This window comes from Oncorhynchus gorbuscha, linkage group LG13, assembly GCF_021184085.1.
Source record: "Oncorhynchus gorbuscha isolate QuinsamMale2020 ecotype Even-year linkage group LG13, OgorEven_v1.0, whole genome shotgun sequence".
Classification (NCBI taxonomy): domain Eukaryota; kingdom Metazoa; phylum Chordata; class Actinopteri; order Salmoniformes; family Salmonidae; genus Oncorhynchus; species Oncorhynchus gorbuscha.
This window is the reverse complement of record NC_060185.1, coordinates 33,880,810-33,908,473: the sequence shown is the minus strand read 5'-3', so window position 1 is coordinate 33,908,473 and position 27,664 is coordinate 33,880,810. Positions and strand designations below refer to the sequence as shown.

The window sequence follows — 27,664 nt, the reverse complement described above, 5'->3', positions numbered from 1 at the left end:
ACTGCCAAATCGGCAGTGTATCAAATACTTGTTCTCCCCACTGTGTGTGTGTGTGTGGTGTGTGTGTGTGTGTGTGTGTGTGTGTGTGTGTGTGTGTGTGTGTGTGTGTGTGTGTGTAATTTCAAGTGTATTGAAGGCAGTCTATGGGAGTGCATAAAACAGATATCGGAGTAGAAGGGAGAGATTGTTTTCAGGCCTGAGCATAGGTCATCTTCTGCAGTAGTGGGATCTGTTGAATAGAAAACAAAAACAATTCAATTTAGGTTAGAAAAAAATATTGTATTCTAAGGTTTAATTTCAATATTTCTGAAAAAATTGCATGTAGGCTGGAAAATCCAACAGCACCAATAGGATCCTATGCAACATATTAGCTAATTCATAGAATTACTAGAACCGACTACCACTCTATTCAAGTCAATGTTCCATGATAGGTGGACCATCTGGCAGCAATAATGAGTGTAATTCTATTTCTATAGACACACTAATATATGTTTCACATACCATAGACCACACCACTAATTACCTTTGATAGGTCAATTCCAGTGAGGGCGTTGACGGACACTGGAAGTTCAGCCAGGAGGCGATTCACTTCCCCAGTCACACGGTTGCCCTTCCCGCTCAGGATGACTATCTCATTGGTCCTGGCCAGCGGTGCCGCCACCTTGGCTGCAATCTAGAAAGACACGGGCACATTGAGATTTTTTATTTTTATTGTGCTCACATCACAAGACAGGTTTAAGGTATATGATGTCATATTACATCAACCTCTGGTTGAACAAATCACTTGCGAGTCACTTTAAAATGGTGTAATCTCCACTTGTACTACCACCTCTAACACTGGCTGACAAAGATACTGTAGATAACTACTGGTGGGTTATGACTGATACTACTGTACTTTGTCCAGTCAAAAAGAAACAAACAAATAAAAGTCAAACACTGGCTTGTCTTTATTACAGTGATGAGATTAACTGTTTATTACTGCTTTATTAATATTAAATGTGACTAGGTTTACCTGGGGGCATGATAATGAGTGTGTCTATCAATGTTGTGTTCAAGACCACTTAAAAAAGACTGATTAAAGACCAAGATCGGAGCAAATCGAGTCAGAGCCAAGACCGGGAGAGGGACAAGGGGTCCGAGACAAGACTGAGACCAGAAAAATGTCCAATTCAAAACCACCATTTGCCAAATCACCACCATAATAAGAGTTAAAAATGTCCCAATATTTCTGTGTTCATATTTCAGAACATATGGATTCTTTGGACATTCAGAATACTGAAAAAATGCATGCTGATGGAAAATATAGCGACTCTACAAATTATTACTAACCCAAACACAGTGGGAAACAATGGCCCTTCTACACTTTCAAATAAGGGCTAAAGATTTATAAAATAATGAATATAATACGATAATGATAATTATATACATATCTTCAATGATGTTCTGATTTAATCTCTTCAGTTTTTGTTGGAAAGGGTTAACACTGGAGGGGAAAAAATTTCCAATCAGGATATAACTTCACTGCTCTAGGGAGCTAAATCTTCGCTAGTTAAAAATCAGCCATTGGATAGGCTAAATAAAGGTGTCTGTGATTCAACTGTATTAGGACAAAATTTGGAGTGACAGTGGAATCAACCAATCACATTTTGACTTAACGGGTAGGACTGTTTTTACAAAAACATATGGAAACTTCTGCCTTCTTGCTGGCCAACTGGTCACTGCTCAATAGTGAGCTGTAGTTTTCCCACGGTCTAGCTAGATGAAGTTTGATTTGAACAAAAGCTATGTCACATGCGCAGAATACAACAGGTGTAGTAGACCTTACTGTAAAACGCTTACTTACAAGCCCTTAACCAACAGTGCAGTTCAAAAAAGAGTTAAGAAAATATTTACCAAATAAACAAAAGTATAAAATAATAAACAAAGTTGCAAGGTTATATACAGGGGGTACCGAGTCAATGTGTGAGGGTACAGGTTAGTCAAGGTAATTTGTACACTACAGTTAAAAAGTTTGGGGTCACTTAGAAATGTCAGTTTTTGAAAAGAAAGCAATTTTTGTCCTTTAAAATAACATCAAATTGATGTGATGGTAGGGGCGGCAGGTAGCCTAATGGTTAGAGCGTTGGGCCAGTAACCAAAAAGTGTTATGGACAGATAGATTAATCTAAGTTTGAGGTGTTCAGATCACAAAGAAGAACATTCGTGAGATGCAGAAAAGATGCTGGAGGAGCACTTGACGCCATCTGTCATGCACGGTAGAGACAATGTGATGTTCTGGGGGTGCTTTGGTGGTTGTAAAGTGGGAGATTTGCACAGGGTAAAAGGGATCTTGAAGAAAGAAGGCTATCATTCCATTTTGCAATGCCATGCAATACCCTGTGGACAGCGCTTAAATGGATCCAATTTCCTCCTACAATAGGACAATGACCCAAAACACAGCTCTAAACTATGGAATAACTATTTAGGGAAGAAGCAGTCCGTCTGGCCTCGCGGCTTTGTGAATGTTGACCTGTTTAAAGCGAGTCACTGGTACTCCCTGCTTTAGTGTTTGCTTGTAAGCTGGAATCAGGAGGATAGAATTATGGACATATTCGCCAAATTGAGGGCGAGGGAGAGCTTTGTATGAGTGTGTGGAGTAAAGGTGGTGTAGAGTTTTTTTCCCCCCTCTGGTTGCATATTAGACATTGCACATGCTGGTAGAAATTAGGTGAAACAGATTTAAGTTTGCCTGCATTAAGGTTACCGGCCACTAGGAGCGCCGTTTCTGGATAAGCATTTTCTTGTTTGCTTACGGCCTTATACAGCTCGCTGAGTGCAGTTTTAGTGCCAGCATCGGTTTGTGGTGGTAAATAGACGGCAAGAAATAATACAGATGAGAACTCTATTGGTAGATAGTGTGGTCTACAGCTTATCATAAGGTACTCTACCTCAGGCGAGCAATACCTTGAGCCTTCTTTAATATTAGACATCGTACACCAGTTGTTTTTGACAAATAGACACGCACCCCCGTCCATAGTCTTACCAGGCGTAGCTTGGTTTTAATATTACAGTTTTAATGTCCTGTTGGTAGGATAATCTTGCGCATAGATTAATTTTGTTTTCCAATGATTGCACGTTGGCCAATAAAACAGATGGCAACTAACTCGCCTATGAATTCTCAGAAGGTAGTCCGATCTCCACCACCCTTTTCTCCATCTATCCTTCACGCAAATGACGGGGATTTGGGCCCGTTCCCGATAAATCAGTATATCTTTGAGTCGGACTCATTCAAATCTTTGTCCAGTTTGAGGTGAGTAATCCCTGTTCTGATGTCCAGAAGTTATTTTCGGTCATAAGAGACAGTAGCAGCAACATTATGTAGAAAATACGTTTTAAAAAAGAAAGAAAGTTACAAACAATGTGAAAAAACAAACAACATAGCACAGTTGGTTAGGAGCACGTAGAACAGCAGCCACCCCCTACGGCGCCATTTCAAAAGTCGGCTAGTTTGCAGCGGCTGCAGAAGGTGTTATCAAAAAGTATGTTTCTAATTTGTTAGCTTCTCTCTTTTCAATAATAACTTTCAAGAAGAATTACGTTTCAAATCATCATCATCTGGTGAGTCAAACTGTGTTTTTTTTATTGTAGAGCACTTGCGGTTAGCCATCCCTTTGAAAATAACGTGTGTGAAACCGTGTTGCATTTAAAATGGAACTGAAAGCAGTTTAGCAAAATTAAATCTTATGAAAATGTGATCATATACACCCCCAGAAAGAATGAAACTTTTTTTTATGACAAGCGACCACTTAGATATGATCATTTTCACGTTTTCATCAATTCTTAGAATGTTTTGGAATTGCGTATACTAAGGCAGCTGTGAAAATTCTATAGTATTATAGAGTGGGAAAGAGGCCTTGCGTTTGGACTATTAATAGACACTGCAGTAGATAAAACTGAATAAAAACATCTGTCTTGTCCAGAACCGGAGTCTACACAGACCAGTGCGCTATAGCCAATCAGAGCTACTGTAGGCCTTCATACAAACAAGCCATCACAAGGGCCTGCCTTTATTCACTTTAAACTGGACTGTGTGTTTACAGGCAGTTGCAACAGCACAACTTTAGATCATTAGAAAGCATTCACCAAAAGCCAAAATACACCTGAATGGATTTCTGCAAATATGTAAACACCACAGGAGTCCTCTTACATCTGGGAACTTTACAGTCCTATTGAGCGTTCTTGACTAACTATTACTGTTTTTGCCTACTTTTACTGACACCTGTCATATCAGTTGTTCTGTGCTCAGGCACACTCAGACCAGAGTGCTCTGAAATCAGAGTAAACAACCAGAGTGGATTTGCCAAATCAAGAGATATGCTAACTGGATAACAGTCGTTCAAGTTTTTGCTAGCTAACCAAATGACACCTGCATCTCTAGCTGTGTATAGCCACTGAAAAATTATGTGTGTGGAGAAAGTCCGTCACTCCCACTCCAATGGCATCCGCCTAGCCGCTAGTTAGCTAACATTAGGCCCTGTGCTTTTAGCTTGCTACATAAATAGATATGCTAGCCTATTAGCCACATTGACTGACTTTTGATCATTTCCCTTGCTAGGTTGATTGTATTGATATTCCTAGCCTTAGTTACATTTGTCCGAATGGAGGCAGCAAACAATGTACTAGGCCAGCTGTGATTTACAACCAGATAATATTTTTCGTACTAACAAGACATGTATTGGTGAATTATATAACTTCTTCGAGATAGGGGGCGCTCTTAATTTTTGGATAAAAAACATTCCCAATTAAACAAGATATTTTGTCACGAAAAGATGCTCGACTATGCATGTAATTGACAACTTTGGAAAGAAAAAACTCTGACGTTTCCAAAACTGCAAAGATATTATCTGTGAGTGCCCCAGAACTAATGCTACAGGCGAAACCAAGATGAAGTTTCATACAGGAAATGCCCCAGATTCTGAAGGCGCTGTGTCCCAATGTCTCCTTATATTACTACATTTACCAGGTGTCCGCCCGGTGTCCTGTGTCGAAATGATTGCGTAATCTCTAGGTTCCATTTCTTCAGAACAGAAAGTCAACTGCCACGAAGGATTTATCATTGATAGATATGTGAAAAACACCTTGAGGATTGATTCTAAACATTGTTTGCCATGTTTCTGTCGATATTATGGAGTTCATTTGGAAAAAAGTTCGCGTTTTAACCTGTTACTCCTACCCCCTACTTTTTTGAACATTCTGTTAAAAATCGCACAACATTTCAGCGCCCTGCTGCTCATGCCAGGAATATAGTATATGCATATGATTAGTATGTGTGGATAGAAAACACTCAGAAGTTTATAAAACTGGTTAAATCACGGCTGTGACTATAACAGAACGTGCGTTTCATCGAAAAGTGCAGGAAAATCTGATCACTGAAAATGGAAATATATATCCATCCGCCACTTCAACCCATTGATAAAGGCGAACCACAATAAATGGGGCTGAGGTTGCAATACCTACAGCTTCCACACAATGTCAACAGTCTTGTCATTTGCCTAGGCGGCTTTGTTTCTTGGTCAAACGAAGAAGAGACAAGCCATTTGTTCAAGTCTCCGACCGGATATTTTGGTTGAGATTTACCCGGACATTATTTCCAGACGGACAGCTAAAGAATATACATCGCCTCGTGATCAATTTGGTTGCTTATTAATGTGTACTAATACCTAAAGTTGCATTACAAAAGTATTTCGAAGTGTTTTGTGAAAGTTTATCGTCAACTTTTTTAATTTAAAAAAATGACGTTACGTTATAAGATGCTATTTTTTTTCCGTTTATCACACAGTCTTCATAGATCGATATCTAGGCTATATATGGACCGATTTAATCGAGAAAAAAAAGACCCAATAGTGATTATGGGACATCTAGGAGTGCCAACAAAGAAGATGGTCAAAGGTAATGAATGTTTTATATTTTATTTGTGCGGTTTGTGTAGCGACGACTATGCTAATTATTTTGTTTACGTCCCCTGCAGGTCTTTTGGGGTGCTACATGCTATCAAAATCTGACTTGTTGCCTGGATTCACAACGAGTGTAGCTTTAATTCAATACCCTGCATGTGTATTTTAATGAACGTTTGAGTTTTAACTAGTACTATTAGCATTTAGCGTAGTGCATTTGCATTTCCAGATGTCTAGATGGGACGCCTGCGTGTCAGGTAGGAGCAAGAGGTTAATGACTTAATTTTAGTTTTTTTTCTTACCCAAACGTTATGAAGAAAACCGAGCGATTTGTCAACACAAATAATATTTTTGTAAAAACTGAAAGTTTGCTATCTAACTGAGAGTCTCCTCATTGAAAACATCTGAAATTCTTCAAAGGTAAATGATTTTATTTGAATGCTTTTGTTTTTTGTGAAAATGTTGCATGCTGAATGCCAGGCATAATCCTATGCTAGGCTATCAATACTGTTACACAAATGCTTGTTTTGCTATGGTTGAGAAGCATATTTTGAAAATCTGAGATGACGGTGTTGTTAACAAAAGGCTAAGCTTGAGAGCTAGCATATTGATTTCATTTCATTTGCGATTTTCATGAATAGTTAACGTTGCGTTATGGTAAAGGTCTTGAGGCTGTAGTCACGATCCCGGATCCGGGTTGGCTCGACGCAAGAAGTTAATCATGCATTGAACTGCATCCATCTATTCTGCCAACAATACCTTAGTGTACGTCATGGGAAGTTGAGTCAAATATAGCATTTTAAAAACCTTGTATGTAGTTGGTTTTGTAGCATAAAACTGAGAATTTGATATTTTGGACTAATATCATTGTCTGTTTTATATCTGCATAGTAGTTAAAACACTCAATTCCACTTTAAACTTTAGGTCACGGGCTACTTTGTGTGCTAAATGTGAAATGTATTATGCAATGGGAAGTAATGGTTACACATTTATTGGGAAAAACTTAATGGTATTGTATTCTTATGATTGGGACCTGCTGGCTTATGTCTGAGTTTACAGACTGCTTATCCTTTAACTTCTTTGGGACTGGGGGGCAGTATTGAGTAGCTTGGATAAAAAGGTGCCCAGAGTAAACTGCCTGCTACTCAGGCCTAAAAGCTGTTATATGCATATAATTAGTAGATTTGGATAGAAAACACTGAAGTTTCTAAAAACGGTTTGAATGATGTCTGTGAGTATAACAGAACTCATATGGCAGGCAAAAACCTGAGAAAAAAATCCAACCAGGAAGTGGGAAATCTGAGGTTTTTAGTTTTTCAAGTCATTGTCTATCGAATATACAGTGTCTATGGCGTCATATTGCACTTCCTAAGGCTTCCACTAGATGTCAAGAGTCTTTAGAACCATGTTTGAGGCTTCTACTGTGAAGGAGGGGGGAATGAGAGCTGATTGAGTCAGGTGTCTGGCAGTGCCATGAGCTCAGTCTCGCATGCTCCCGTGAGATTTATCTGCGTTCCATTGCATTTCTACAGACAAAGGAATTCTCCTGTTGAAACATTATTGAAGATGTATGATAAAAACATCCTAAAGATTGATTCTATACTTCATTTGACATGTTTCTACGAACTGTAATATGACTTTTCGTCAGAACTTTCGCCTGGACTTGTCCGCGCCTCCTGAGTTTGGATTTGTGTACTAAACGCGCAAACAAAAAGGAGGCATTTGGACATAAAGTCCATAATTTATCGAACAAAACAAACATTTATTGTGGAACTGGGATTCCTGGGAGTGCATTCTGATGAAGATCATCAAAGGTAAGTGAATATTTATAATGCTATTTCTGACTTCTGTTGACTCCACATCATGGCGGGTATCTGCATTGCTTGTTTTTGTGTCTGAGCGCCGTACTCAGATTATTGCATGGTTTTCTTTTTCCGTAAAGTTTTTTTGAAATCTGACACAGCGGTTGCATTAACTTTTTATGGCTGCAGGGGCAGTATTGAGTAGCTTGGTTGAAAAGGTGTCCATTGTAAACGGCCAGCTCCTCAGTCTCAGTTGCTAATATATGCATATTATTATTAGTATGGGATAGAAAACACTCTGAAGTTTCTAAAACTGTTTGAATTATGTCTGTGAGTATAACAGAACTCATATTGCAGGCAAAGACCTGAGAAATTCCACTTCCTGTTTGGATTTTTTCTGGGGGTGGCAGATTTTCAACCCAGCTCTCATTGAACTTACAGCGAGATATGGATGAGTTTTCATTTCCTACGCCTTCCACTAGATGTCAACAGTCAATAGAACTTTGTCTGATGACTAATGTGAAGGGGGGTCGAATGAGACAGGAAATAGTCACCACTGCCACGAGTTGACCATGCTTTCACTATGCGCGTTCACAAGGGAAGGACCTGCGTTCCACCGCTCATTTGAAGTCATTATAATTCTCCAGTTGGAACGTTATTCAAGATGTATGTAAACAACATTCGACATGTTTCTACTGACTGTTACGGAACTTTTGGACATTTCTTCCCGTTATATTGGACGCGCTTTGTGACTTTGGAATTGTTTACCAAACGTGCTAACCAAAGTAGCTAATTGGACATAAACAACAGACATTATTGAACAAATCAAGCATTTATTGTGGACCTGGGATTTCTAGGACTGCATTCTGATGAAGTTCATCAAAGGTAAGGAAACATTTATCATGTGTTCTTTTTTCTGTTGACTCCAACATGGAGGCTAATTTTTCTATTGTTCTGAGTGCCGTCTCAGATTATTGCATGCGTTTCTTTTTCCGTAATTTAAAAAAATAATCTGACACAGCGGTTGCATTAAGGAGAGGTATATCTATAATTCCATGTGTATAACTTGTATTATCATCTACATTTATGATGAGTATTTCTGTTGAATGATGTGGCTATGCAAAATCACTGGATGTTTTTGGAACTAGTGAATGGAATGCTCCAATGTAAACTCAGATTTTCTAATATAAATATGAACTTTATCAAACAAAACATGCATGTATTGTGTAACATGAAGTCCTATGAGTGTCATCTGATAAAGATTATCAAAGGTTAGTGATTCATTTTATCTCTATAAGTGTTTTCTCTCTCTCTCTCTTTGGCTGGTAAAATTGGCTGTGTATTTTAGTGAGTTGTTGGTGAGCTAACAATCGTTTGTGGTGCTTTCACCATAAATCCTATTTGAAATCGGACACTGTGGTGGGATTAACAACAAGACTACCTTGAAAACGATATAAGACACATGTATGTTTGAGGAATTTTAATTATGAGATTTCTGTTCTTTTGAATATGGCGCCCTGTACAATAACTGGTTGTTGTTATATCGCTCCCGGTAACGGGATTTCAGCCATAAGAAGTTAAGGAGAAGTGGATCTAACATTACATGCATAACACTTGTATCTTTTAGCAATGTTTATTATGAGTACTTCTGTAAATTGATGTGGCTTTCTGCAAAGTCACCGGATGCTTTGGAACTACTGAACATAACGCACCAATGTAAACTGAGATTTTTGGATATAAACATGTATTGTGTAACATGAAGTCCTATGAGTGTCATCTGATGAAGATCATCAAAGGTTAGTGATTAATTCGATCTCTATTTCTGATTTTTGTGACTCCTCTCTTTGGCGGGAAAAATGGCTGTGTTTTTCTGTGACTAGGTGCTGACCTAACATAATCGTTTGTTGTGCTTTCGTCGTAAAGCCTTTTTGAAATCGGACACAGTGGCTGCATTTACAACAAGTTTATCTTTAAAATTGCGTGAAATAGTTGTATGCTTGAGGAATTTTAATTATGAGATTTCTGTGGGTTTTGAATTTGGCGCCCTGCAATTTCACTGGCTGTCCCACATATCCCAGAGAGGCTAACATCATGCTGTGTGTGACTGCTGTCTTTCCATCGTCCCTATGCAATGGTGTAGTGGTGCCTGGAGAAGTGGGTATACTCTAATTTTGCCAAAGAAGTTCCCAAATGGCCTGCCCAGTGAAAGAAAGGCACCCTGCGTGACAAAATCCTGTGTTTTTTTAATGACTTTTGCTATAGATTTTTCAGAATTGCACTATCAATATCACTTTTTTTTTTTGAGGAAAAAACAGTAAATCTACACATTACTACCTCAACATGAATACATCTGGTTAAAGGTCTCGTCAAGGCAGTAGTGATTTCATCTGATTAAATCTAAACAATTCAAACACACATGAAGATACACTGCATTTAAAAACAATAAACACAATATGACTTATGTGACTTAAATCCATAGTGTGTTACCTTGGGTAGGGCCTCCAGAACCAGAGCAGTCTTGGCTGCCTCTCCATACTGCTGGTAGGCCTCAGCCTTCAGCCTCATCTTCTCAGCCTCAGCCTTCCCTATAACTTCTATGGAGCAGGCCTCTGCCTCGCCTATCCTCCGGATCTTCTCTGCCTCCGCCTGGGCCATCAGAACCTTCTTCATCCTGAAAGACACAGCACACTCGTATCAGAACAAATTGGAAACTAGATTGATTTCCGAAACAAACAATTTGTATGTAATTCATATGCTATGTGTGATTACCATTTAACCTGATCACTTAGTAAATACCGGAACATTTTTGCACTGTTAAATGAAGTGCTACCAATCTATATGTCTTGAAGCATTCCAGACTGCACAAAAGTTGAGTGGAATCACTAGTGAAGGACATAGTTTGTATGTTACAGATATTTTATGTTTATTTTATTTTTTTACCTTTATTTAACCAGGCAAGTCAGTTAAGAACACATTCTTATTTTCAATGACGGCCTGGGAACAGTGTCTGTTCAGGGGCAGAACGACAGATTTGTACCTTGTCAGCTCGGGGGTTTGAACTCGCAACCTTCCGGTTATTAGTCCAACGCTCTAACCACTAGGCTACGCTGCCGCCCCAGCAGATAGGTAAACATATAATGGGAAATAGACTGTGGATATGTTCTGTTATAATATAAAAGGTGTTCCTACTTCTGTCCCTCAGCCAGCTGCTGCATCTTGTATGCCTCTGCCTCGGCAGGCCTCTTCACCATGGCGATGAGCTCCTTCTCTGTGCGGACAATCTCCTTCTCCTCAATGGTGATCTGCTTCTTCCTCTGAACCACTTCAATCTCTATCTCCTCCAGCCTGATCTTCTGCTGTTCTTTAGCTGCCTGCAACTCATAGGCCAGCTGAGCTTCCGCTTTCTGGAGACACAGGGACAGAGAGAGACATGACCATGACGTCCATGTTGAAGCACACAGACAGAGAGACAGGATCATGTTGATAGAGGAGTTGTAATGTTAAGGTTGGCTGGGGGGAGCATTTGGCTGCTTAGGGCTATATTCAATGTTCATTCCAGGCTCTCTGATCACGTAAGATGTCGAATTACTTAAATTACTAACGCCTAATGATAATTAAGACTTGGATGGACCAACATCATAGAATCATTTAGTAGACTGGAATTTCTACCACACTGTACTGATTTAAACGGCATTCAAGAGTGGAGCATAAAGTGCATGCAGACCTTGGTGTTGACTTCTTGGTTGAAAGCAGCCTTCTGCAGTTCAAGTTTTCGTTTGGAGTCGGCCATCTTGGTGTCGGCCAGGAACTTGACATCCATCATCTCCTTCTTGCACTCTGCTTCCTGACGAGAGAGTGAGAGAGAATATACATGAGAGAGAGGGTGAGAGGAAATTAATAAAATGAGCATACAAACCTCTCAAATGAAAAGTATGTATATTAATACAGACAAACAGAGCCCCAGAAATAACTGCCTGTCACAACTTCCGCCGAAGTTGGTCCCTCTCCTTGTTCGGGTGGTGTTTGGCGGTCGACGTCACCGACCTTCTAGACATTGCTGATCCATTTTTCATTGGTTTTGTCTGGTCTTCCATCACACATTATTTACTGTTGTGCCTCGTCTCTTACAAAAGCTTTCCAGAACATGCAAACTGCTTTTTATACTGTTCAACATACCTTGTGTCAATTGAAGCTTATCCTCAATACTGACAAAGTAAACTAATGTTTTTTCTAATGCAAGAAATAGACCTCTGAACCTTTCACCTATTACTACCTGTCAGGGCAAGGAGATTGAGGTTGTAACTTCATATAAATATCTTGGAATTTTAATTGATGACAGCCTCTTTTAAATTGCATATTCAACAACTTAAAAAAATTGAAGCTGAAATTGGGATTTTATTTTAGGAATAAGGCCTGTTTTTCTTTTGAAGCCAGAAGGAGGCTAGTATCAGCTACATGTATGCCTTTACTAGACTATGGGGATATTTTATATATGACTGCTTCCGCTCAGTGTTTGAGATCAATTGACACTCTTTACCATGGCACTTTGAGATTTATTTTAAACTGCAAAACCCTTACGCACCACTGCACTTTGTATACCAGGGTTGGCTGGTCTTCTCTAGTCACTCGTAGGCTCAGTCACTGGTATACTTTTATTCACAAAGCCATTTTGGGTTTATTACCTTTTTATTTGTGCATTTTTATTGTTCAGAAATGTGGTGGGTACTCTCTTCGTTCACTGGACTTTATCCTGCTAACTGTTCCAAATGTCCGAACTGAATTTGGTAAAAGGGCTTTTATGTACTCTGCGCCATCGTCTTGGAACATCTTACAAAATACTTTTAAAAACTGGAAGGACTTGACCCGATTGGTGTTTTTAAATCACTGATGAAGGATTTGAGGCTGATTCCCTGACCTGTCAATGTTTTTAATTTGCTGTTTTATACTCTTGTGAATTAAATGGTTTTTACTAGATTAGTTGTAGTTCTTCATGATGACTTGGTGCTGCCTATCTTGGCCAGGGCGCTCTTGAAAAATAGATTTTAATCTCAATGAGCCCTTCCCGGTTAAATAAAATAAAACACCTGGTTTCAATCTCATCAATTACATGTTGTGTATTTAACCCTGTTTCCCCCTATGTCTTTGTTGGTGATTGTTTGTTGTATGTTTTGTGCAAGTCATGTTCTGGTGTACGACGGGTTTTGTACCATTTTTATATTATTTTTGTATATATTGGTTTTCTGAGTTTTTTTTAGCATTTATTAAACTGCTCCATTTATACCAAGTTCACACTCCTGCGCCTGACTTCTGTCACCAGCACGCACTCATTACACCGCCCTCTGGAATTAATCAAGTTCATTGAATCTTACTCTTATCCCAGCATCCCTTTCTGCCTCTGCCACACCGATGTCTGCATCCCTCTGAACTGCTGCTGTCTGAGTTTTCCCCAGGGAGCTCAGGTAGTCCAGTTTATCATAGACATCCTACAATACACACACACACATACACACAAGCTCAGAGTACAACACACAACCTGAGACACTTGAGGGAACAAAAAATGTCAATAAAATGTCCAACAACATGTGATAACATCTACTTGATTGTAGCCCTTGCAGTGAAGAGCTGATAATTAAAAGTGGATCTCATTGATGGGGACTGACATTCTAGGCTAATTCTTATCTATTAGAATTTCTACCAGTCCACAATCAATCATAATCAACAACGGTGAAGACTAGTTAATTGGAGTCGCCTCCCAATCAACATCATCCATTAAATTCCATAGGAAAACAAGCACCAATACACATGGAATGCAAAATATATATGTATATATTTTTTAAAGTCACACGATAAACACAGCAAAGGCAAAAACAACATTCAAAATATAAAAAAGGTGTGTTTAACTGCCTTCATGGCACCCCCAACAGACTCACCTTGATAGTGAAGCTGAGGATCTCGATGCCCATCCTGCCCACGTCGGGAGCTGCCACCTCCCTTACCAGCTGGGCAAACTTGTCCCTGTCCTGGTAGATTTGCTCCACTGTCAGTGTGCCTGTGGAGAGGGGAGAGCAGCAGAGCCCATCAGTGTCTCTACAACACTGGATATAGACCCACTTCACTTACTGACTACTTTATTAAAGCTATCCTACATGGTTGTCAAATAATCACTGAAATTCATGGGTATTTACAAAGACAAAATACATTGTTAAAAGCACAGATCTATAAAGTCGTCATCATCATATAGTAAAACATTATAAAAATCTCATAATACAGAACACATAATGTTTACTTTTCAATAGTGCAGTCTATATATTCTTGGATTTCATGTTTGTGGTTTTAGAAGTTACCAATGGTGGAAAAAGTACCCAACTGCCATACTTGAGTAAAAGTAAAGCTACCTTAATCGAAAATTACTCAAGTAAAAGTCACCCAGTAAAATTCTACTTGAGTAAAAGTCTAAGTATTTGGTTTAAAATACACTAAGCAAAAGTATAAATAATTTAAAATTCCTTAAATTAAGCAAACTGGATGGCATCCTTTGTTTTTTTTCATTTACAGAAAACCAAGGGCACACTCCAACATTCAGATATCATTTACTAGTGACGGGCATTCAGTCTCTTTTCAGTGAGCTGGCTCGTTCAGTTCGGCTCTTTTGGCTCTCAAATGGCTCTTTAAAAAAATATATGTTTTGTATTTTTTCAAGTCAAACAGTTTGAGATACTATGACTATGATTGGTGTTAAAACAAGTCTAATTAAATTAAATCATACTCTACCTTAACCACAACGTATTTAAAAATGCATTGGTTTGTTATGGAAAAGAATGCTATTAAACATTTTTGGATTTAAAGTATACATTTTGTATGTATATTACCAAATGCATATAAATCTAATCAGTCAAAACGAACACAATCTGAACAGTATAATAGAATATTGCACCATATCAAAGATAGATAAATAACAATTTGCAAAACTGCAGCATCCCAAAAATTGAAAATGTAAAAAAAGATGCTATTACATGTGCATTTAAAGTTTAACTTTAATGTATATAAATCTTACAAACAGATGCATTGACAATGGCCAGGGTAGAGATGGTGGCATCATTTGACTCAAGAAACCGCTTCAACATATAAAATGTTGAATTCCAAGTTGTAGTGCAGTCTTGTTATGGCCTCAGCTCAAGCATCCCCATCTGGCGTTGTGTAGACTTTAGTTTTTCAGCACCTACTGTGCTCCTGTGGAAGTATTCCACAGCTGCTTTCACTTTGTCCACAGTGGCTTCATCACCTTCAGAGCATCTCTTACAATCAGGTTGATTGTGTGGGCAAGACATGAATGGGTCCATTTTAACATTTTCATGGTTTTAGTTATGTTAGCTGCATTGTCGCTAACAAAACAGACCACTTTTCCATCTACTTGCCATTCTCAACAGTTCCTCTGCCAAAGTTCTCTGAGGTGTGTCTGTCGCTGAACTCAAAGCAGTCCAGATGACAAAAAATATTCAATGAAGTGCAAGTAAACGACAAGTAAGAAGTGGTTACCCTTGACGTCCAGCAGTCAGTGCAGTAGCTTTTTGGACTCTTTCCTGCACTGAAGCCTGTGTGCTCTCGTACAGTTGTGGAATAAGTGATTTTTAACGAGTTTGGAATTGTGTACATTGGATTTAGACTACTGCTATAATTTCTAAGGCATGACATACAACATCCTGCTGAAACATGGTTCGTATTTCTCTGTTGTTGAATGGATCAAAAGAGAAACAAATCTTTCCTACTGATGAGTCAACAGAGTCAAAGGAAGGTAGGCTCTGAGGGTCAGGTCTTGACACGTTCCTGAACATGTTCCTGAATAATAAAACAACACCTAAAACAATTGCAAAATCTTTAGGTGTTACAGGGACCTTGTAAAGTGATAAGAATTCCTTATAACTGAGTAAAATACCCTCTGCATTTACCAGTTGGCTCACCAATAGGATATTATTTCGGAACCAATATTCTAAAAACAAGGATTTTTATACAATATATCCCAATTATTCCATGTGTGGAAAGAAATATGCTTATAAATTAAGGACCATGACCAGAAAACCTGCCGATGAAAAGCAGAAAGTTTCACTGAAACTTTGTAAATATTATAATTGCAAACCAACATGAAGTTAAGGCCACCAAAAGTAGAGAAGACATGAGGAATAAAATTCCACATAGAAGTGGGGATTCTTAGGGATTGTTTTATCCAATTGATCTTAAAAGTATTATTTAAGGTAATAAGGTCCAGAAAATTCAGCCCATCATTCTCATAAGTGTTCATTACAACAGTTTTCCTGTTATGGGTACGGTTTCTGCACAGAAAGTTGAAAAGCATCTGGTCTATTGCCTTGCTTATTTTACTGTCAAGATAAATAGATAGAGCGCCATATGTTAGTCTAGAGAGACCTTCAGCCTTGGTTATTAGGACTTCCCTTTAAAGATATTTTAATGCTCTTATTTAAAAAATAAAATTATAGTATGCCTCTAGACTTCTGCTCCTTTGTAATGGTTATGCCTAAATATGTAAGTTCTTCTTTTACTGAAATACCATAATATGAAGGTGTCACACAATCTTTGACAGCCATGAGTTCACATTTATTAATGTTAAGATATAGACCAGACGCTTTGGAAAAGGATTGTAATCACATTGATCGATATGGGAATTTGGTTAGCATCTTTCATAAAAAGTGTAGTATCATCAGCCAGCTTGCTTATAATAATTTATTTACCAGCTATGGAAATACCTTGTACAGGACTATTATTTAAAGAATTTGTAAGAAGTTGGGTGATTAATAAAAACAGGTACGGAGAGATAGGACAACCTTGCCTAATTCCTCTCTTTAACTCAAATCTAGGTGAGGTGCCATATTTCAATTTGATAGAGCTGTTACCATTTGAATAGAGTCATAATAGCCTTAAATAAAAAAATACCCAAAGCAAAGTCTCTCAAGGGAGTGGAAGAGGAACTGACACTCTGTGTCAAATGCTTTAAAAAATAATAATATGAAGCTATCCTCAGTTATTAGGTCTGAGTAGTCAAGTATGTCTAATACTAGTCTGACATTGTTAGAAATATGTCTGTTCCTCATAAAGCCAGACTGCAAGTAGTAAGGCTAATATCTTAAAGTCATTATTAAGAAGACAAATTGGACGCCAGTTATCGATGAGCAGCACTTCTTTTTTAGGCTTAGGTATCAGTGTTAAGTTAATGTTTTAAGTATCCCTATATTTCTGTTATTACGGTGCTATCATTATTAGTGTGCCTGCGCAGGAGTCTCATTGTTGATGAACCTGGCCTGAGTGCAATGGAAACCATGTATTGTGCTAATACGGTTGTGTAAAAGTTGTTAAACTGGAACCTTGTCATTGTGTCATTTTGAATTAACGTGTGTGGGACGCTTAAGTGATAATGCCCAATAATGCCCGAGGAGCCAGCGTTTCATCCTTCCACAAGATATAGTCCCGACAGATATCGAAGGTTGCTACCCAAGCCGGCTGGTCGTTTGTTCTATCAGTTAGGTTGTCAGAGACGTGACCCAGTCAAGTATTTTTGTTTTGTATCTTTAGACGCAACCCAGTCGTTCGTTCTAAATGTTCCAATGCCATACTGGCTGGCAACATTCTTATACCTTGCTTGCTAGCAAGCAAACTATGGCTAACTTAGTCACGTCAAACCGTTCAGCCAGAATAACAGAAAAGTAGCTGCATTTGCATTTGTCTAAGCTGTTTTCTAGTGACATTTATTTGGATGCATCCATAACAATGAGCTAATGATGTTCGATTTCGCCTGGCATACAAAATGTGCTCTCTCGCCAGGACACTGCTGTTCAAAGAAGCTAGCCAACACCACAGGTAACATAATCACTTCATACTGAAGCTGGAAAGACAGCAAACTAGCTAAACTTTTCCCCCCATTTTACCTGTTTCCTATTGACATTTCTTTGTATACCTGTATATCAATAAAAATGATGGCAGTCGATTCATGATTTCGACTGGCTGAGAAAAGCTGCCTGCCCATTATTTTCCTCCCGACACTTTCATTACTATGGAACAGCTAGAGATCGAATTTCAATATTGAAACATTGTTGCAAATGTCAGAGAGACAGACAGCAAGGTTTATAGAAATCTCCACTGTTGAGAATATATGCTAGTCTAAAAGAAATTGGAGACAATGTCTAGATGTTTTTTTTATAGTGGATATCAAATGGCTGGGCTGATGTGAGATGGAACAGAGTAAATAGGCATTTCAACGTCATGCATTTAGCCAGTGGTCACTTGTGGAATAGACACGGGTTAAAACTGCATTCTAGACAATCAACATCCAGGATTAGACTCATCTGTTGTATAATGAGGTTTAGCCACTGATTTACATCAGCTAACAGAAAACAAAGCTGAAAACAACCAACTGAAATCAACAGATGACCATAATAGACAAAGATCACTTTGGAAAGATTCTCCTTACCTAGAATTGAGCGTAAATGTCCCTCCAAGGTTTGCAAAACCACTCCTTTGATTTCAGGGACGGATTTTCCCAAAAACTGCTCGCAAGCAATTGCCAAAAGATCATGATCTGTCATCACTTTGATCTGGAGAAAAGATGAAGGAAAGGGTTAGAAGGACTGTGGCCAGGTTGCATGCGCAAATATGAATCACTGTGCTTTAACTTGATCTATGGCTATAAGTTAGTTTACACAAGGATTTAGTCCTTGGTTTACATGAATGTATTTTGCATACCTTGGAACAGAATCTTTCCTGTGACACAAAAATAGCTTACAGTACATGGAGTAGCTACTGCAGCAGTTGTAAACTGGTATGCCACAATGAGATATTAAAATAATAACAGTTATAGAGTTATAAATAAGTTAGACATACAGTTGAAGTCGGAAGTTTAAATACACCTTAGCCAAACGCATTTAAACTCTTTTTTTTTTACATTTTTTTTTTTTTTACAATTCCTTAAATTTAAACCTAGTAAAAATGTATTGTTTTAGGATTACCACTTTATTATAATAATGTGAAATGTCAGAATAATAGTAGAGAATTATTTATTTCAGCTTTTATTTTTTTCATCACATTCCCAGTGGGGAAGAAGTTTACGTACACTCAATTAGTATTTGGTAGCATTGCCTTTAAATCAAGTTACTTGGGTCAAACACTTCAGGTAGACTTCCACAAGCTTCCTACAATAAATTGGGTGAATTTTGGCCCATTCCTCCTGACAGAGCTGGTGTAACAGAGTCAGGTTTGTAGGCCTCCTTGCTCGCACACACTTTCAGTTCTGCCCACACATTTTCTATAGGATTGAGGTCAGGGATTTGTGATGGCCACTCCAATACCTGGACTTTGTTGTCCTTAAGCCATTTTGTCACAACTTTGGAAGTATGCTTGGGATCATCATCCATTTGGAAGACCCATTTGCAACTGACTGATGTCTTGAGATGATGTGGATATATTGAAGCAACATTTTCCTGCCTCATGACACCATCTATTTTGTGAAGTGCACCAGTCCCTCCTGCAGCAAAGCACCCCCACAACATGATGCTGCCACCCCTGTGCTTCACGGTTGGGATGGTGTTCTTCGGCTTGCAAGCCTCTGCCTTTTTCCTCCAAACATAACGATGGTCATTATGGCCAAACAGTTCTATTTTTGTTTCATCAGACCAGAGGACATTTCTCCAAAAAGTACGATATTTGTCCCCATGTGCAGTTGCAAACCGTAGTCTGGCTTTTTTATGGCGGTTTTGGAGCAGTGGCTTCTTCCTTGCTGAATGGCCTTTCAAGTTATGTCGATACAGGACTCGTTTTAATGTGGATATAGATACTTTTGTACCTGTTTCCTCCAGCATCTTCACAAGGTCCTTTTCTGCTGTTCTGGGATTGATTTGCACTTTTTGTACCAAAGTACATTCATCTCTAGGAGACAGAACGAGTCTCCTTCCTGAGCGGTATGACGGCTGCGTGGTCCCATAGTGTTTATACTTGCATACTATTGTTTGTAAAGATGAATGTGGTACCTTCAGGCATTTTGAAATTGCTCCCAAGGATGAACCAGACTTGTGGAGGTCTACAATTTTTTTTCTGATGTCTTGGCTGATTTCTTTAGATTTCCCATGATGTCAAGCAAAGAGGCACCGAGTTTGAAGGTAGACCTTGAAATTCATCCACAGGTCCACCACCAATCGCCAATTAGCCTATCAGAAGCTTCTAAAGCCATGACATCATTTTCTGGAATTTTCCAAGCTATTTAAAGGCACAGTCAACTTCATATATGTAAACTTCTGACCCACTGGAATTGTGACACAGTGAATTATAAGTGAAATAATTTGTCTGTAAACAATTGTTGGAAAAATTACTTGTGTCATGCACAAAGTAGACGTCCTAACCGACTTGCCAAAACTATAGTTTGTTAACAAGAAATTTGTGGGGTGGTTGAAAAACGAGTTTCAATGACTCCAACCTAAGTGTATGTAAACCTCCAACTTTAACTGTATTTTCCAATTCAATGTTGTCAATTCGATACAATTGACAAAATTATATTTTGTCATTGTTTTCACTGACAACACATTTTGTGAGACAAACGAAGGAGGCATGTCATGGTGGTAACTGGTCTTTTTCCAGCATTTTATTTTTTACCTGTGCCACCCCAGTGACAGTGATGGCGACTCCTTCAGCAGTCTCAACATCCTCACACTTAGGTTGGAGTGTCATAATCTCCAGTGTAATCCTGTATGAGGAAAAACAGTATTTGAAGTAATCCAGACCTTAAAGGGGCAACCTGCAGTTGAAACAATATCACGTTCACTTCCCACTGTTTGGGTAAAAAGCTATGCGATGCGGCTGTAGAAATGCAACCACTGAAATTCATAGAGCTATGGATGCAAGGACCCACCAATCCTGAAGTTAACAGGCAGAGGAGAGAAAAAGCTCTGCATCAGTATTATGGGACAATGTTGTCACTGACAAAACATCTGGAGCAGAAGTAATGGGATAATTTGGAGGCTCAGCTGAAATATCTTCTCTCATCATTGAATAAATATTATTGGGAAGTCACATGAGGAGTTTCACAATGGTGACATTTCAGCCATGGAATATTTCTATAGTGGAATGTTTATTGTTTCTGGAGATTTATTACCTCTATTGCCACACACTTCCTTGACACACGGCCAAAATGACTAGAGACTAGTTACTGGCTATTGAGCAAACCTGCCAAATTTAAACTGAAGAAAACCTAAACAAAACATTGCATTGCATGCTTTCATGTAAACCCAGGGGATAATGCCTTACAGTCAGTTAATAAAGAGAGAACAGCAGCTAACCTACAGTGAAAAAGGGTAAGAATTGTGCCAAGTGACACACTGGAAAGAAGGCAGAAGAGTGAATGTGTACTGTAATTTAAGAAGGTGAGGCCAAGTGTCCTTTGCAGTGTTTCCATTTGAAACATCCAGAACTCATTAACACAATGTAGGTCAGTAAGTAAAGTGTGGCACAGAATAAAATAGTCTTTCACGCAAGCCACCTGGCTGATTGTCAGGCCGCATATGGGTGTGCTTAGTGAATTATAGGCTATCATTGTGGAAATCTAAGATGTTGGATAACCTGTTGGAGCAGTGTTCATAAATAATAGAGGGTCTCTAAACCTTAGGAAGCCCTTTTATCAAATGTAGTATTTGTACGGAAACGTGTAGGATTATTTAGCCATTGAAGAAATAAAACAAGCCTCCAGGCCATTAGCAAAACAACCCATAACTGCTGATAGAATTGTCTTCATCTATCAGTCTAAGCCATCATCAACGGTCTCACCTTTGAATGTCAGTGATGAGCCACCAGGCCCAGGCCCAGCCCCCCACCATGTAAGTCTTCTCATCTGAGCCACAACAGGCACCTGAGAAATGAAACAGACAAGACGTGAGTCAGTGGCACAACATTTCCATTGGGGAAAGACTTCCATCATTCATCAGCATTCATTATTGATACTCAGTTGACACCCTTGTCTGAGACCTTCTTAGGTTGTTAGCATAACAAGTCCTTTGTCTTGCTGCCCTGCACTAGCTATGTTACTACAGGGCCAAATGTAAAATGTTTAGGTATAGGCTACTCGTAAACTTCTATAAGGGTAGCCTACATGATTACCTAGCCTTGTGTATAATTTTCCTGCAAGCTCAGAAATCCCTTGGCCTTAGAAGCTAAGTGTATATCCTATTACAGTGTATATAGCTAAGGATGTAGTAACAAAACCAATCAAAACATGGAAGTGTCGGTATCATTTAGCTTATGGCTGACCCCAATTAGTCGACTGGTCGAGTGTTTGGTCGTTAGGCTATTTGTTCGACCGAAATTGTGTGAGTTACTGCTTGACTAAAACACATATTTGTGTGCCGATCTCAGTGAACTAATCCATTGCGGAGGCCTAGACTGAAAGCCAATTTAAGCTTGATCTGAAAATGTGAGCGGAGGCTCCATATCGAGGGTCTGAGACAATTGTGGATTCTCCAGAGGAATGCAGAGGCCAATTTGAGCTTTGTACAGTATCGCCATGCGCCTCCCAAATGTTGTAACAACGGAGGGCTCTGTATAGCTCCGCATTGACATGATTGGTTGACGGTAGGTGGGGGCGGTAGATCTTGTATAAACACACATTCACTTCCTTGACAACAGCTCTGCACTGCTCTGTGAAGTGCAAGAAGTATGAATGCCCTGACTTCTGCTGAGGCCATAAATGTAAATGCTGCATGGCCAATGCAGACGTCAGATTGAAATGCACCCAGCTGTACAACGCTCTTCTCTCTCCAGAATGCGCACTCTCCAACCAACTTGTGCACATTCATGGTTTCATAACTTCATTGTGTGAATTGTTTGCGATTTATTGTTGCGAGTTCAAATCTCATCACGGACAACTTGAGCATGTTAGCTAATTAGCAACTTTTCAACTACTTAATACTTTTAGCTACTTTCCATGTTAGGTAACCCTAACATTAACCCCTTTAGTTAACCCTGACCCTTTAACCTAACTACTAATCTTAACCCTAACCCCTAGCCTGAGCTAAAGTTAGCCACCTAGCTAGAATTCGTAACAGACAACAGGTGGAAATAATAGGCAATTAGCAAGACACCCCCAATAAAGGAGTGATTCTGCGGGTGGGGACCACAGACCACTTCTCAGTTCCTATGCTTCCTGGCGGATGTTTTGGTCACTTTTGAATGCTGGCGGTGCTTTCACTCTAGTGGTAGCACGAGACGGAGTCTACAACCCACACAAGTGGCTCAGGTAGTGCAGCTCATCCAGGATGGCACATCAATGCCAGCTGTGGCAAGAAGGTTTGCTGTGTCTGTCAGCGTAGTGTCCAGAGCATGGAGGTGCTACCAGGAGACAGGCCAGTACATCAGGAGAGGAGGCCGTAGGAGGGCAACAACCCAGCAGCAGGACCGCTACCTCCGCCTTTGTGCAAGGAGGAGCAGGAGGAGCACTGCCAGTGCCCTGCAAAATTACCTCCAGCAGGCCACAAATGTGCATGTCTGCTCAAACGATCAGAAACAGACTTCATGAGGCTGGTATGAGGGCCCGACGTCCACAGGTGTGAGTTGTGCTTACAGCCCAACACCGTGCAGGACGTTTGGCATTTGCCAGAGAACACCAAGATTGGCAAATTCGCCACTGGCGCCCTGTGCTCTTCACAGATGAAAGCAGGTTCACACTGAGCACCTGTGACAGACGTGACAGTCTGGAGACGCCGTGGAGAACATTCTGCCTGCAACATCCTCCAGCATGACCGGTTTGGCGGTGGGTCAGTCATGGTGTGGAGTGGCATTTCTTTGGGGTGCCGCACAGCCCTCCATGTGCTCGCCAGAGGTAGCCTGACTGCCATTAGGTACCGATATGAGATCCTCAGACCCCTTGTGAGACCATATGCTGATGCGATTGGCTCTGGGTTCCTCCTAATACAAGACAATGCTAGACCTCATGTGGCTGGAGTGTGTCAGCAGTTCCTGCAAGAGGAAGGCATTGATGCTATGGACTGGCCCGCCCGTTCCCCAGACCTGAATCCAATTGAGCACATCTGGGACATCATGTCTCGCTCCATCCACCAACGCCACGTTGCACCACAGACTGTCCAGGAGTTACTTTAGTCCAGGTCTGGGAGATCCCTCAGGAGACCATCCGCCACCTCATCATACAGGCACGTGGATGCCACACACACTACTGAGCCTCATTTTGACTTGTTTTAAGGACATTACATCAAAGTTGGATCAGCCTGTAGTGTGGTTTTCCACTTTAATTTTGAGTGTGACTCCAAATCCAGACCTCCATGGGTTGATAAATTTGATTTACATTGATAATTTTTGTGATTTTGTTGTCAGCACATTCAACTATGTAAAGAAAAAAGTATGACTGCTAACCACTACACAGAGACTATATCGTTGTCACCTCACAGTCAACATAGCTACTGGAACTAATGGGTTAGTAAACCCGCTACAATCATGCAGTAGTGTACAGTCAGAACACAGTTTAACAGTTACACCGGCAGGCCCCAGGGGCATTAAATTAATTAAACCAAAATCTTACCTTGAATTGTTAGATTTCCAATTTTGGCTTGCCATAACCAGCTAGCTAATATAACACTCTGTTTGAGCCAGGTGTTTGTATAGGCTAAACTAGCTGTTGACATTCAGTTAGCTAAAAAACATTTTTAAATACAACCAAATATAGCTAGCTCTCTCTTGCACCTCCTTAAATTTTAGAAGAAATACATTTGTTCAAAACTGTTTAACCATTGTCTTTCTCTCTGAGTCAACTACTCATCACATTTTATGCTGTGCAAGCTAGCTTTAGTTTATGCTTTCAGTACTAGATTAATTCTCTGATCCTTTGATTGGGTGGACATGTCAATTCATGCTGCAAGAGCTCTGATAGGTTGGAGGACGTCCTCCGGAAGTTGTCATATTACTGTGCAAGTCTATGGAAGGGGGTGAGAACCAAGAGCCTCCTGGATTTTTTTTTATTGAAGTCAATGCACCCAGAGGAGGACAGAAGCTAGCTGTCCTCCAGCTACAGCCTTGGTGTGACCCTAGAGTGTGCTGCTGAGGCTACTTTAGACTTTCATTGCAAAATAGTGTGTTTTAATAAATTATTTGGAGAAGTTAAGACATTTGCTAAAGTTTTATCTAAAAAAGGACAATTTTAAATGTTTAAATATTTTTGTTTTTATGAAATTCACCGAGGATGGTCCTCCCCTTCCTCCCATGAGAGCCTTCATTTTACCATACGAAACATATCATAAAATGATCTCATATTTACGTACAGAACAATACAAAATTCTCTGCCACCAGGTTGGTTAACCAGCTGGTAACAACCTAGCCCAAGATGTACTCTTAAGGAGCCTAACTTCACTGTTACTCCTTAAGGTTCTTTCAGGACCCTGTCTTTCAAAAATAATTCGCAAAAATCCAAATAACTTCACAGATCTTCAGTGTAAAGGGTTTAAACACTGTTTTCCATGCTTTTTAACCTTTATTTAACCAGGCAAGTCAGTTAAGAACACATTCTTATTTTCAATGACAGCCTGGGAACAGTGGGTTAACTGCCTGTTATAGGGCAGAACGACATATCTGTACCTTGTCAGCTCGGGGGTTTGAACTCGCAACCTTCCGGTTACTAGTCCAAAGCTCTAACCACTAGGCTACGCTGCCGCCCCGCTTGTTCAATGAACCATTGAACATTCACCTGTGGAACAGCCGTTAAGACACTAACAGCTTACAGATGGTAGTAGGCAATTGAGGTCACAGTTCTGAAAACGTAGGACACTAAAGTGGCCTTTCTACTGACTCTGAAAAACACCAAAAGAAAGATGCCCATGGTCCCTGCTCATCTGCATGAACGTGCCTTAAGCATGCTGCAAGGAGGTATGAGGACTGCAGATGTGGCCAGGGCAATAAATCGCAATGTCCGTACTGTGAGACGACAGCGCTACAGGGAGACAGGATGGACAGCTGATCGTCCTCACAGTGGCAGACCCTGTGTAACAACACCTGCACAGGATTGGTACATCCAAACATCACACATACGGGACAGGTACAGGATGGCAACAACTGACCGAGTTACCCCAGGAAGGCACAATCCCTCAATCAGTGCTCAGACTGTCCGCAATAGGCTGAGAGAGGCTGGACTGAGGGCTTGTAGGCCTGTTGTAAGGCAGGTCCTCACCAGACATCACCGGCAACAATGTTGCATATGGGCATAAACCCACCGTCGGTGGACCAGACAGGACTGGCAAAAAGTGCTAATCACTGACGAGTCGCGGTTGTGTCTCACTATGGGTGATGGTCGGATTTGCGTTTATCGTCAAAGGAATGAGCGTTGCTCCAGAGTACAGGACTCGGTGTGAGATCGATTTGGAGATGGAGGGTCTGTCATAGTAGGCCATCTCAACACTGTGCGTTACAAGGAAGACATCCTCCTCCCTCATGTGGTACCTTTCCTGCAGGCTCATCCTGACATGACCCTCCAGCATGACAATGCCACCTGCCATACTGCTCGTTCTGTGCGTGATTTCCTGCAAGACAAGGAATGTCAGTGTTCTGCGATGACCAGCAAAGAGCCCGGATGTCAATCCCATTGAGCACGTCTGGGACCTGTTGAATCGGAGGGTGAGGGCTAGGGCCATTCCCCCCAGAAATGTCCGGGAACTTGCAGGTGCCTTGGTGGAAGAGTGGGGTAACATCTCACAGCATGAACTGGCAAATCTGGTGCAGGCCATGAGGAGGAGATCCACTGCAGTAATTAATGCAGCTGGTACCCACTAGATACTGACTTACTTTTGATTTTGACCCCCCTTTGTTCAGGGACACATTATTTCATTTCTGTTAGTCACATGTCTGTGGCACTTGTTCAGTTTATGTCTTAGTTGTTGGATCTTGTTATGCCTTAGGCAAATATTTACACATTTGAAGTTTGCTGGAAAATAAACGCAGTTGACAGTGAGACGTTTAATTTTTTGCTGAGTATGTTATTTTCAGAGGTAGACTGGCCCTTGCAGCCAAACACTCCATCTATCAATTCTCAATTGTGATACGGTTCTAGAAACACAATACACACTTACCGTATACTGTTTTAACTGGCTTTATTACAGTTGCAGACGACAGCAACACGTTTATGGCGGCCTTCTTCGGTTACACACAGGTGTTCCGAGCATGCTAGATGGCTAATTAGTACAGGTGGTCCCTCTGTCTTCCGTAAACACGGAAATATAGCTGTGTGGGAACACTAACCCTATAAAAGGTGTGTATCAATGTAACATTTCGTTTTTTTGAGAATGGTTTCTCTGATATGAAAGATACAGTCCTTATGCTTCACAAATCATATTACAAGCAATGTGTGTTAATGTTCAGACTGAGCGGTGCTCCAAACAAAACTACCCAGACAATAAAACTTGCCCGTACAGATAAAACTCCCCCACAGAAGACGCCTTCGTCCATTGACTCTTAATGTGTAATGTAATTCAATTTAGAGACATTATCAATGGCTAGTAACAACTAACTAACGTTAGTGACGAGCCATGATTTATGTTTATCCATCGCGCAAAAGCAACGCAATTACTGTTTCATTAACTAGCTAACGTTAGCTATACATTAACTGAAAACACTTGGCAAACGAACAGGTTAAAAAAATACCCATACATTAATAACAATTAAGCATTTTGTTGACTAGCTAACGTTAGCATACACAACACCTAACGTTACCAGAAACAACCACGGCTTCATTTGGTCCAACTGTAAGGCAGCTACCCATCTTCTTCCGGTGATATATCCTCACAAATATGCGTGAAACCTTTCTGTATTGTAATATACTTTGGTTGTGTGGTTTAAAAAAAGTCAATATTCACAGCGTCTCTGCCACTATTCAATCTCCTGCAAGCCCTC

General features: G+C 40.1%; 1 protein-coding gene across 3 annotated transcripts; it reads right to left on the bottom strand.

Annotated features, from left to right (window-relative positions):
* Positions 1–43: 43 nt before the first annotated feature.
* Positions 44–27,664, bottom strand: LOC123993933 (flotillin-2). 3 transcript variants are annotated; one of them, XM_046296414.1, is made up of 12 exons: positions 27,485–27,620; positions 26,845–27,014; positions 21,551–21,632; positions 20,384–20,474; positions 18,213–18,336; positions 13,666–13,784; positions 13,105–13,218; positions 11,460–11,579; positions 10,925–11,139; positions 10,223–10,406; positions 524–673; positions 44–229 (listed from the first exon to the last, which is right to left on the bottom strand). In XM_046296414.1, exons 3-12 carry the CDS (start codon positions 21,598–21,600, stop codon positions 191–193), a joined length of 1,206 nt encoding a protein of 401 aa, XP_046152370.1. In that variant the 5' UTR covers positions 21,601–21,632; positions 26,845–27,014; positions 27,485–27,620; the 3' UTR covers positions 44–190. The 3 variants fall into 3 exon arrangements, with proteins under 3 accessions (XP_046152370.1, XP_046152368.1, XP_046152369.1); XM_046296412.1 differs by lacking the exon at positions 26,845–27,014 and having other exon boundaries at positions 27,485–27,664; XM_046296413.1 differs by lacking the exon at positions 27,485–27,620 and having other exon boundaries at positions 26,845–27,444.

Coding starts and splice junctions, on each gene's coding strand:
- LOC123993933 (XM_046296412.1), bottom strand. CDS start 27,533: ATGGGTAGCTGCCTTACAGTTGGACCAAATGAAGCCGTGGTTGTTTCT. Junction 11,140..11,459: donor ACCAAGAAGTCAACACCAAG/GTCTGCATGCAC, acceptor CTGTGTCTCCAG/AAAGCGGAAGCTCAGCTGGC. Junction 10,407..10,924: donor CAGCTGGCTGAGGGACAGAA/GTAGGAACACCT, acceptor TGTGTCTTTCAG/GATGAAGAAGGTTCTGATGG.